Consider the following 13,461-nt stretch of genomic DNA (forward strand, 5'->3'; position numbering starts at 1 on the left):
GTCTTAATAAGCAGTTAGAGCGCAAAGTCACATTGCCTTTGTAAATTAGCTGAAGCCCAATCGATCCACAAAAGGCAAAACATAATATTACAGTTATTCTACTTGTTTTTTTTAAGCTTCATATATTGGAGGAAGTTGAGCAGCAGCCACAACTTGTTTCTGCATCAGACAATACAATACCTCCTCCATATCTCAATTCCGGTGATTCACATAGATTTATATGCACTAATAGAATTATATAAACAGCCAAGTGGTCTGACTCTAATAGAAGAAAATACATTTATTAGCATGATTGAATAAGCTTGAAGAGTTGTTCACTGACCGAGGTAGTGCAGCAGTTTCTGGGCTCGGTTCTGGGTGGGTTTGAGGTTGAACAGGTCGGGGTTCTCGTCGATGAACTGCGTGTCCACAGTGGAGTGCAGGAACTGGTGGTTGGAGAAGACGTTCTGCAGGAAGGGGATGTTTGTCTGTGGAGGGAAAATGATGACATTTAGCCTTGAAATGATCATATTTAGCTTGTTCCACTTGGGCGTCTGCTGCTCAGGGTCAGCTATTTGGGTCGAACGCATCCTCAAAAACATTTCATATAAAAGCAGCTGCTGACGTGGGGAGCGCTTACACAAATCAACTGTTCGAAGTAATTACGTTTTTATTTCCTTGTTTGTTTGCCTCAAAAGTATTTTCACGGCAATTAGCTCTTCAGTGTACAAAGAACACGACGAGTGAATGTGCGAGTACGAGAGATGTAATTGCCAGAATTAATTTCATTATTTGATCGGCGGCTGATTTCGCTTTCCTCGTATGCATGTCCCGAACAATGTTTTTCAATTGCATGCCAGCGAGCAAAGGGAAAACGGCTGAGGGAAAACGGCTGAAAGAAGACGTAGAACGAAGCGGTTATTTGCGAAAAGCGGTTCAAAGTTGCATGTTAATAGATTTGGCGGGCTGTTTGGGATATGTTTACGCCCGTTTCATGTCTTCACAAAGTGCAGAGAGTGCGACGGGAGCGAGGGGGAAGCTCATTTGCATATGACCCGGTGTATTGAAGCCGTGTTTGAAAAGCTGCCAATCATCCGCCGCCGTTTATGAGCGGGAACAAAAAAAAAAAAAAAACGGGCTCGAAAACGTCGCAGGCGAAGCAAGGAAGTGTTGCGGCATCAATTAGGGACATGGAAGTTTCTGTGCAAATATCAAATTCGGGCTCATTAGAACATCTCAGCTCGCAGCGTTTTCACACACCTGTTGGATACTTTGGGCCCACTATTGCTGCATGTAAATGTTTAGACTGACTTAACTCATTGTTATAAAAAGGCAAACTGTTGATTTTTTCCCCCCTTTAATTCAGCTTCTCCCTCGTCCTCCAGTGGCCGCCCACATGCCAGCTCTAACAGACACTCATTTTACCGTAGGGTTAAATAAACATGAGGGTAACAAAGCGTGCATGATATAATCTCCATTTGATTTGAACCAGAAATCAATATTATATTAAAGACGGCCTCGAACAGACGTGCCTGAGCAGTTTCTAAACATAGGCGTGACATACAAATGACATTTACACTGGCTGATCAATGGTTTTACAGTTTTGATTATGCGTTGTAGGATTGGGAATCAATAGAGTTCAGAACACATGTAGGCCTTTGGTTAAGTGCCTTTTCCGAGCTGGTTGGGGCCATGGAAATGTGTAGTTAGCTGGCTGCTTTTGGCTATTGCCCCTTCCCTACAGAGACCCATGCTTTTACCCTTCTATAATTCATCAGAGTGGAGACAGACACAGGTACAGCTACACAGTCTCATCATAAAGGCTATTTAAAACCTCCAATAACACGAAGTGGAAGAAAATCTGGCTCACTGCAGGATAGAGGTTAGATTTTAGGCCCGAGCCCGAGCCCGGGCCGGGTATCATGCATGAGAGTCGGGTTCGGTTCGGGTCGGGTCGGGTTTTAATTTTTTATTTAAATTTTTATTTTTTTATCTCGAATAAGATACACGCATCACCTTTTTAGTTTAATTAATACGAAATCTGATCATAACCTTCTTTAAAATGGACGAATAGTTTACTACTCTTGTGGAAAGACAAACTTTAGTAACAACTGTTATTAAGCATCACGAGCAGAGCATGCAGTGCACACGTGAACGTGGCCCCGCCCGCGCCATCAATCTCACAAATATGATTGCGCGCTTCAGTCAGGTCTGACTCTGCAGCACTCCACGCACGGGCTGTCCGGTCTGGTCTTCTGCATACCTTTTGGGCAGAGCTGCGGTGCATGTGTGCGTGAGCCCATCCCACCCTCCCCCAACCCCGCCGCGAGGCGCCGCGGTTCTGGCAGCAATAAAATGATAAAATAACGTCGGGTTTATTTCGGGCTCGGGTCTACATTTTACGATAATTGGTCGGGCTCGGGTCGGGTCGGGCTTTATGCCCGCGGGCTCGGGTCGGGTCGGGCTGAATTTTTTGGGCCCGATCTAATCTCTACTGTAGGAGTTGTTTTACCAAGTGACTAAACAGGTAATAGTTTCTTTTGTTCTGTTTGCTTTATTTGAGTTTTATCCAATCCAACTGTATCCAACTGTTGCTTAAACAAGTGCATTTTCTCCAGTTCGGCTTTACCCAAATCTGAAAGCGTCTTGACTATGCCTGCATTTCATTAAGTGTTTGTAGATGACGTTGGCAACAAAATGCTCTGACTTTAGTATTACCGGCAAGACTGCATTTTTACAACAGTCTTAATCCAAAACTAAAAATAACAGGACCGACAGCATCTGCAGTTAATGAAAGAGAAGAACGATAGCAATGCCATTCATTCTTAGGTTTGTCCTCTCCGGGCTCCTGTACTGATCAATGTGTTCATTATGAGGCTGCTCAGTCTGCCTTGAGCTATACACAACACAGTCTACTCCTCTAATGATACAACAACACACAAAAAGGAGCGGATACACACACAGTTATAGACTCGGAGTTCTCTGTGTCTCTGCAGAGGGCCATGTCTGATTTGGATGGACTCAAAACAACTGCCTGGCTCCAGGATCGGTGCACGCAGCATGCAAAAGACCACAACAATAGTGATTATGGATCTTGTGTTGAGGCTGCAGATGAGTGTACGTGTGCTACTTTTCCTTCAGTCCAGGGAAAGAAACCACAGCTAAATGGAAATTGATCTAGGCATGTTTTCAATGATGGGTTGATGGTGGAGTGCCACATAATGCTTTCTTTTCTACGTCTTCAAACTTATGACGATCAGGGGCTGGGCAATTAATTAAAATCTAATCGAAATCACAATCTCTACTTTTGCCAATCTCAATAATCGTCATGGGACTTCCTAATCGCCACGTTGACAGCCATTTATTTGTCAGAAACAGAAATTTGTTATGAAATTAGGATGAGAAAATGTAAGATTCTTGTGCGTTGGATGAAGCTGGAGGAGAGTGTTTGCTTTTGTTTGAGCAGAGGTTTCTATAAATGTTCAGGAATCAGCTACATTTATTTTATAATGAAAAAATACAATCAAATTGAAAATTGAATTTGATTAAAAACAAATGTGATGATTTTTTTGCCATATCGTCCAGTCCTGTGATCCTTTTGTAAATTTGCCCTGTTTAATTACTGTATTGCTAAAACATGTCCAATAGGTGCTGGGATAAATGTTTTTGTTTTGTGTGAGTACATACATGACCGTGTTCAGGTAAATGAATCTCATGTTTGTTCATTAACAGGGACTGTTCACACCAAGTAAATAAATAAAGCCACACTTTCAAATAAATCTCGATTTGGAGCTGATCAGTGAAAAACTTGGATTGGTTTCTGTCATTCTCTACGGATGAAAGTGGTGAGTTAAGAATGTTGAAATGGGTAAAAAAACCTCCACTTCCAATTTCCAACATGAAAGAATGACAGAAAATACCTTTTGAATAGTAAATATTCAGATATATTGTACTAATCTAACTGCCTTATTGAAATGTTTATATGTGTAACACTTGTCTGTGACAATGTGACTAAGCTCTTTTGTCTTGTCAAAACAATAATTCATCAGGTTGCCATCCCTTTCTCCTTTTTAATGACGACACTTGAGACTGTTACAAACACACATTCTCAGCTTAGCACATCTCACTCCTGACAAAGTGTAAACTCAAACAAAAAAAGGCTAAAGTTGCTCTTATTTTATCCAGCGACTGTGTTTCTGCCAGAGTTGTTATCCCCGATGTTAATACAAGCACAATTTACACCGCGCCGTAAAATACAGTCTGGGAAAAGGAGGGAAAAAAAGCATCACCTGCTAGTTTATGAGCACTCGTTGTTCACAATCTGTCCACACGCGATTGGATCTGCTTTGTCACTGCAGCGAGCTGAGATAGTGAGATTGCCCGCGGCACATGTGTCCGGGAGGATAACAGTGACTTTAAATCAACACGGACTGACTAAGGAATAGGCAGGTCATGGTTCAAATGGTCGACTGTGTCGAAATCAGGAAGTGCACCATGTAGACAGCGATGTATAGAGATGTAACAGCACTTGGAGGCCAAGGTCAAATTCTGCTGTTTGTTTGGTCACCTCAAACACTGCAATGAATATTTAATGTCTAAAATGCTACGCTGCCATCAGAAGTTAACTTTAGTCATGTCAAAGGAAAGAAAATGTATATATAGCACTGTATATGCGCTCGATGCAACTCACAATTCTTTCATCCTCATCATATCTGGATAAAGAACCTTTTTATAAATGGGTTTGACAACTTTCCTTATTTAGTTATATTTAATCCTTGTTTTGACACAATTGGATGAAAATACAAACACAAATTGCAGTAATGTCATGTTTGCATTATCCAATATGGTTATTGTGCAGTTCTGACAAACAAAGGAACAGCATTAAAACTGCAATAGTTCCCAGACATTACAGGTATTTTAAAGAGTGTCGCAGATTAATTGCCCAAATGATAGAGAATGGTTATAATGGAGGGCCGATATTACGGTCAGATCTGACCTTTAATCTTGGGTTTGAAATGTCCCGTCACCAGCACATGCTCAACATTAGCCATCTGTGACATTTAGCCATAATGAGGACAAGAATTTTCAGTGTTGGGCAAAACCACTTTTACGACATCAGGGTGACCTTAAGCAGCCTCAAGTCCAATTATTTCATATGTTACACTGACTGGCCAACAAATGAAGGCACCAAACAGTATCAAGTATATCTTCACCTATTAAAATGCTTGTTTAAGCCCCTTGTCTCCCAGGCATGCTCTACCATCTAGACTGGCTTATTTACGCTTTCCCTCTCAAATCTTTACTTTACTTTATATTAAGTGACACAGTGTCCATCTTGGAAGAAGACACTGATCAGCCATCTGACTGATTTACAAAAAAAAAAAGTCAAGTTTTTGTCAGGATTTTACTAATTCAGGTCCTAAGTGACGGGTCAGACAAAGAGCGGTTCAGAAGCCCCTTATGAGAGACCAACTGGCCTGGTTAGAATCGTGAGGCCGTCCTTCTGTGGACCCACCACCTGCAGGACGAGCCATAGGGGCTGGTACAATGTGATTTGGGCAGTTCCAACAGCTGCCCCCACGACCCAGCAACGGACAAGTGGAAGAAAATGAATGGATGTATAGCTCAATTTTAGCCTTGCTTGAATTGAAATTTTGTATTCCTAAAGCCTTTTTTGACCAAATTTGATAAAAAATTCTTTCATAATTTAGTAAAATATTGCAATATTAAATATAAAACAAGAGGGGCATCTATCTTCAAGTCTATGTCAAATCAATAAAGCCGATTCCTGCCGAGCTCGAGGGCCATTTGCAACAACTCCACAAGGCAAAGGTGGAAACAAAGGAGGAGACTGTTCCTCAAAAGCCGTACAGATGAAAGACACGGGACAGACAGCCCATAAAGCAGCAGACAGTAGCCACAGTGGTGCGGCGATGCTCTCGGGCGCTCCCTCTGTGATTAGGAGTTGAATAGGGGACTTGTCAGGTCATTTGTCTGCTTTCCTCTCTCTCTCTGTCTCACCCTCTCCCCTCTGCCCGGCCCATCCATCCGTCATGCCTTAACCACTGGCCCGGACACGCAAACACGATCAACGTGCAGCCCGGGGACCAGCGGCAGCGCGCAGACACTGAGAATTAAGGACAGTCCATAACACCCCCCCCTCTTCCCTCTCCCTCTCTCTCTCCCTTCACACGCGCTATCAGCTCCGATTTAGCCGAGCCCGACCCAAAACAAACACGCCTACGCCTAAGCACGGCAGCAGACCCGGGCCAGTAAACATTTACAGCCAGAGATGGACAACAGAGAGCAGTACATAAAGCGGACCAATGGGTTTAGTGTGGTGTCAAAGTGAAAGTGAGTATAGTCCAGTAAAGAGGAGACATTATAAAACTTGGTCCTAATGCAACAGAATAGAAAGCACCAAACGTTCCTCAAAATGACTAAAATAATCGATTGTTATTGCTTTGTAGCCCAAAATCACATAGGATTCACAATCTCAACGTGTAGTTCTCAAAGCTGGATAGTATTTATGGTAGTATTTTCAGCCTCAGTTAAATGCTCAACCCAGGAATTATTCTCATGTCGAGACAAATCCACTGGCACTTTGTGAAATGAATATCTTCCTCTTAGAAAAGTATTCTTGCCACTCGTCCATGGAGCTTAGGATTGTATTGTCAAAACCGCTAAGATTTGTGTTCACATAAAAGTATTTAGACAGTGCAGTGTTCTGGATGTATTTACACCCGAGGTAACTTATCGTAAAAACTCCATCTTGAGCTCTATTGAAAATACATACAAAGTAGGAGCGGCAGTTTCAAAGTAAATTCTCTCTGGAATGAAGTATTTGCGCAGAGAAATGCAGTACTTTTGTGCAGATAAATGCATGAGAGAAGGCGTGAAATAAATGGGAGGTCACACCCGACAATGATCCCATTTTAGGTTTGATTGCCTTGGACGTTTCCATTGGCTCCAATATTTAAGCTATTTCAAAGTCAAACCACTATCTGAATTCTGCTTTGATATCTTTGAGTGAGTGAGAGAGAGAGTGTTTTGCTACATTTAATAGAAAATGATCAAGGTGAAGTCCAACTCCGGGTCTTTGCTCTCTGTCAAGTTTCTCAGTGTGGATTTCGTGTTTCGCTCTGAGCTGCAAACTTTAATCGCTGTTGGCTAAAACATTACCAGCACTGGCTTTGGCGCGGAGATTAGCATTCACATCACATCGCCGAAACCTGTGGCAGAGAGCGATGTTAAAGCACATATCTAGTGACAAATGATCAAGCCGCTTCCAATTCTGACAGGTCAACAAGTATCCATTGAAACGAGGAAGAAGTGGAGCTATCAAACGCTACAATCTTCAAAAGCAGCGGCCGAAAGCGGGAATCCAAATCGCTGCTCCCGATGATCCCAAATTATATTCATCAAACTGACAAAAGTTCAAAGCCAGCACTGAGACAATAATTCAGTTTTGTGTTTTACAAATTGGGGCGTCCGTTTTCAGCACGGACCGGGAGTTTTGGAGATCAATAGGAAGAGTGCAAATTGACTGAGTGTCACAAATAAACTAACTAATAATCATTTTGGCCATAGTGTTTCTGTTTCTCGTCAGTTTGGCTGCATATATTTAATACTTTATAGTGTCTTGCACAAGAACACAATGACAACATGTGTTTTACTGAATAAGTTGGTATAACTTAAAGGTGCATATTAATTCAGCGACCCAGTGGTTGTATGTGGTTAGCTTAGCGCCTTAGCATTCCATCCCGGTGGCCTCTATGATGCTTCAGGATCAATTTTATTTCAGTTTTTCAAGGTTTCTGGTAGGTTTTCTGAAGGGAATGTATCCGTAACCATGGATACGGTTCAAATAGCAGTGAAAACCTAAAAACAATTAATCCTGGACCGTCCTACCAGCCATCGGGATGGTAAGTAAAGGAACTATGCTAACCACCCAAGCATCTGCTGGGTCACGGAAGGGTCAATACATATTAATATCAACTTTTTTTTTAGATAAAAAGTTGCATAGTGCAGCTTTAATGTATGCGTTGAGAAAAGCTAAGAACAATTATAGCTTCCTTCAATTTATTCACTCTTCACTTCTTTAATTTACCAGGTCAATTGAGAACAAATTCTTATTTACAATGACGACCAAAACAGAAGCTTCAGAGATTACAAGGTTGTAATTGTATATAGATATACAGTAGATATCACAAGGAGAGAGTAATAAATAATATTCTCTCAATACCATCCGGAAAATGATGACTAATGTTTACCTATTCAGAAATGGTGACTCAAAAGCGCATCAGAAAAACAAAGTGACACGTCGGACATTATTGAGCTGGGATCCTGCTGCACAAATCTATACTGTTTCCCTCCTACAGCTCTGCGCCATCTCACCCTGTACCTCCACTCTTGGCACTCACATCCAGTCCTTATAACCTAACTATATCCGCGTTAACTCAGGGGTTCATGCGTAATTAACCTGCAAAGAGCCGGGCCACGCTGCGCTCTCCCGACACGTCATCACGAACCTACAGTTTAAGAGCTATTTGTTGATAGACGAGTCACAAAATGCAGGATAACACAGAATATCTATGGCTGTAAAGACTGGGCAACATGACTCCAGCTGGTCCCCTACAAGCTGAAGGAAGGTACAGCCATTTCCAACATTTCATAAGTTTGAAACATTATTGCAATGATCCAGCTACTAGTATTTCTGTTAATACTACTATGTCTTGTATTAATAGTTTCATTACAGCAATTATGCAAAAATGCAACAATCTGCTATTAAAAGCGACCATCATTACCTCGTGCTTTACAATATCACCTGTTGCTATATACAACATTTACTTACTAACATTTGAACTATTTCCTGCAAATACTGGAATACACCATTTCATATAATAAATTGCCACACACACAATATGTTGGTAAAACTCAATGTGTCAGGCTTAGTTTGTATGAGAAATATTTGTTGTTTTAAGCTCCTATCTCCTGCTAACCAGAGCAGTTACAGAAAGGAGATACAGTTTGTTGACTTAAAGCCAATAGCTGTGGGCTGCCTGGACAGTTCAGCACCACGGACAGCTCTCACGCAGAGGCAGCTCAAAAACAAAAGCTGGGAGGCATGACTTCAGCACTGCCTGTGTCCAAAGAAAGAGAGATATCTGAAAATCCACATCCTTCCTGCCGTTTCCGCTGTAAAGTCTTGGATAAATCAATGAGACGTGATTTTAATCTAACTAGATATCCATGCTCTGGTGGAAAACAGCCTTAGGCATGGCAGGATTTCATTTGTTTTTTCAAGATATTGTTGTTCAAAATTTAAAGCGAGTAAAACTAGTATTTGCAATGACTTTAATATTGCATGAGAAATAGTAGCCAAAAACCATAGTCTTAGTGGTAGCAATAACACACCACATACTTTGAATGGAGCACCTGATAAAATGCCACTGTTCTACACATCTCACTTTGACGGTTTTATTTGTTGGAGACAAAGTTCTAGTGGTAAATGTCAAAAACAAAATTGCTGCTAATTTTCCGCTGGGGTCTGGAAACAACCTCGTCTTTGTGAAAAGCACAAATGCTCATACAAGTGGAACACCTCACTTGTCCTTCTGGTCAGAAAAGCTATTTCTTGAAACCTTCCATGGCTACAAATGCTGCCATTTTGAACAAGAATTCCAGTCGTAGGTAATTGTTTGCAACTAAAGTGACCTTGAGTAAAGCGAGCGAGAGGAAGAAGGTGTTAAAGCACATGGTTAAACAGTGGGCTGTGTGGTTCAAGTCCTGATGAACTGTTGGGAGGAGCCACTACTACTGCTACTACCACCAACAACTAAAACCACCTTTATGTTTGTTTTACCACTACAACTTGGATTGACATGGCTCAACTACTACTTGCTTCATTTGTTACTCAAAGCAATACTTCAAACCCCTCTGGAGTTAGTACTTCAAAATACTTCCTCTCACTGAATAATTGAACACAGTTGAGGCGAGATACATTCACGGCAGCTGATAAAATGCATACCTTGAATGATTGTGGTAAGAATGCACCTATAGGTTCTTCTGGGTAACAGCAACAAAGGGCAAAGCGTCAGATGTAGCCTATGAAAGATCAAAGTCCGAGGTCCACATGTTCTATATGATGCATACAGAACAGTAAATCCATTCAGACCTGTCTCCATAAGCTTGTGTTTATTATAATGGATAGAGTCAAATCTCTGCATCTCAACCAATATCTTAAACTATCTTGAACCGTCTCCATGGTTACATGTAGATTCCATTCCAACCTACCAAAAATCCTGAAAAACCTGAAATAAAATGGACCCTGAAGGATTATAGGAGCGACCGGGATGGAATGTTAAGGCACCGTGCTAAACACCCATACAGGAACCTTTTTTTTTTTTTACTTACATAAAAAGTGCACTTCAACTACTAAAACATCAAGCAACAGAAGCTAATATACATTGGTGCGGCATGGGCATTTAAAACATGATTTTTATTGTTTTTTTAATTGCAAAATTAATAAGCTGCTATCTCTCTCACACATGGGGCACCATGCGGTATGTAAACCCGTTTTTACGGTCCTATATGCCTCCATATTGTTCCCCATTCAGTATGTTTATTGGCTTTCACATTGGCTTTCCTTAATGCGGTTTAAATCACAATGCATGGGAGTGGATGTCAAAACTTGATTGTTCTATAGGAGCAAATCACAGCTCCCTTGGTTGTCAAAGGTATCATTAAAGAGCAGCCCGCTGAATGCAGGAAATCTGGCACTACATTTTCTCCAACATTCACCATTACCATGTTGTGTAGTTTAGCCCAGTACTGCTCGCCAGCCCTTGTGTGTTATATGGCCAAATTACAGCTGCCTCAGTTGTAAAGCTAACATTGTAAAGTCAGTGCATGGGCTCATAAATACACAGAAGGCGTACATGTATGTAGGGCGCTGACCGAGGTGCTGAAATTGCTTCCTGGCACAAGCTCTCACCCTACCAGACCCATAAACCTGAAACTGCAGAAGGAGAACAAGTGTAACATGCAAAACTCCACTTTCATCTGCCATTTCAACTGGTGCCAATTTGGCGGCGTGATTAGCAATAGGAGTCTGGCGAGGCTAAGCTGCACAGAGCTGTTTGCTACACCTACATTTGACTAGTCACTGTGTCCCGCTGTGAAGGGAAGCTGCATTTGCTAAGTATGCCCAATAATCCAACAGTAATGCGATTGTACAGCTAATGATCTGGGGAGGAGCCAGGGTAAACAACTGCCTATAGTTAAAATGGGCATCAAAACAGCACCCCTGACAGAGACGATCTTTGTGAGTAATTGTACCGCAAAAACAAAAGCGAGAGAAGTGAGAGAGTCCCCGATTAACTTTTCGAGTAACAATGTAGGGCTCTGCAATTAATTGAATAAGCAATATCAGCAATGGGTTTTGATTTTGGAGAGTAAAATGGGAACTGTTTGTGTTAGATCAAATGGAAGGTGGTGTTTATTTAAAATGTTCATCTTTTCTATGTTGTACACGTACCATGTTTATTTCTAAATGTGGAAAAATGTTCTTCATCTTCTGAAATCATGGTTCTTGTGGGAAATAAAAGCACAATTTGGTACGAGCTTTAATACATTTTTATCAAGTGCTAATACTTTTGGGTGGTGTGCGCAAACAACTGATTGCTCCTATCGCTGAAATGGTCCCGATCACAGTGCGCCTGACAGAGAAGATCTTTGTGAGTAATGTTTAAAGCCGCTGTGCAAACACTTTAATCCAGCGATGACACTTTATTGGAGATTGGAGAGGGGGTGTGTAACGCGGCGCGCTGCATTCCAACTGCCTGACGGTACGTGCCAAAGATGTCAGCCGCTGATGCGCTCCATTCTGCGCTCGCTGCATTGTCTTGACAAGTGCTCTCCAGGCTACAAACTTTTGTGCTTCAAGTGCAATTTTAGCAAGTGGCACATCTTTCTGCGGGGAGAGCGTTCCGTGTGCGCGCTCTACCAGGTTACGGCAAACCGAGCAGAGAGAAAAGCGTATTTCAAAGTGTCCAAAGCGCGCAATCGAAAGAGTTTTCATTCACCGCAAATAAACAAAGGAATCACTCTGGTAAAGTCGCAGTTACAGAGTTACATTCCCTCAAAAACATTCACCTTTACTGTGTGTAAGCTGACCTACCCTCGGACCTGGCTCAAAACGTTACTAGAGGCTTGTTTACAAATAGTTTATTATGATAACCAATTGCAGAAAAGCATTGTGGGGTCTAGATGATCATTCGGAGCATGTTTGGTGGCTGTATAGTTGCTCTTTTGTTCCAGCAACATATAACCTGTATGTGAAAAAGGTAAGACATGCCGAGAATCATCTTGCAATAATTAAAATACACAAACCATGAATACTCTATAATCTTCTGCCAGATTCTCGTTTTTGCTTGTGTTAGTGTTTGACCATATCCAAGGTTTTTAGGAATGTCGTAAGAGAAATAATCAGAACCAAGCAGTAAAAAGTCTAATGATTGAACCCATAAAGGCAGCGATAATAAAAAGCCCTATAATAAAAAACAAACAAACACACAGTTTTAATCCTTCCCTGAATCTAAGTTGTCAAAAATAATTTAACATTTTACAGACTGCGAGTCCATTTAGAAATTCAATCCACCTTGCAGCTACAATAAATGTGCACTTGTCTTTCCCACTGGGCGTATCAAGCACAAAGTGCTTTTTTTTTTTTATCCTCACAGTGGATTTGCCAAGGTTTTTTTTACTTGATAATGTTGAAAAATGACCTACGTTCTTCCTCATGAGCTGAAAAGGATCTGGCGGCAACAACACTCTAAGCGGAGAAATCATTTTGAAGGCGATGTTCCTAATGCGAGGAGTATAAACAAAGTCAGACTGCTATGCAAACGTGTCAGGCAATGAGCGCACAAAAGGCATTTTATATTTTACCGATCGCTAGTCATAGAAGTGAGTCTATTGTGAAATTCAATCAATGAGAAGTACCTAGTAAGGCTTATTGATCCAGATAGATTTCCCCTGCTTCTACATTTTAAGGTCTTTTCTCCCAAGGTCCATGCCTTTTCTTCAGACATGTGACAACAGTGCAGATTTGTTTCACAGTACCGTTCATTATCTATTCAATTCAATTTATTAGCTGTCAAATGATCTCTCACACACACACACACAAAAGGACCACAAGGCCAAAACGGTTTTATAACATGGATTTTTCTGCCAGGAGACAACCGCGCACATCTGTCAAACACAGTAAATGTCAAAAGAAGTCACTCTATTTGCATCTGCTGGCCTTGAGTTCCACATCGACTAGGCCTGAATGCATCTAAACGCCCATTGACAAAGAGTATTTAGCCACAGCCAGCTTGGAGCTACAATAAATGTGCACTTGTCTTTCCCACTGGGCGAATCAAGCAGAAAGTGTTTTTTTTCCCTCTCACAGTGGATTTGCCAAGGTTTTTTTTATAC

The 13,461-nt window shown here is 41.4% G+C and overlaps 1 protein-coding gene across 1 annotated transcript in view; it reads right to left on the reverse strand.

The window, feature by feature from the left end:
• Nucleotides 1-13,461, reverse strand: part of LOC306980998 (pyruvate carboxylase, mitochondrial-like) — a 362,010-nt gene that overhangs the window by 78,247 nt on the left and 270,302 nt on the right. The window contains exon 13 of the mRNA XM_079580544.1: nucleotides 323-467. Coding sequence (XP_079436670.1) covers nucleotides 323-467 — 145 coding nt within the window. The remainder of the gene's footprint in view (nucleotides 1-322; nucleotides 468-13,461) is intronic.

The sequence above is a fragment of the Gobius niger genome, assembly GCF_951799975.1.
Source record: "Gobius niger genome assembly, chromosome: 21".
In the NCBI taxonomy this organism is placed as follows: domain Eukaryota; kingdom Metazoa; phylum Chordata; class Actinopteri; order Gobiiformes; family Gobiidae; genus Gobius; species Gobius niger.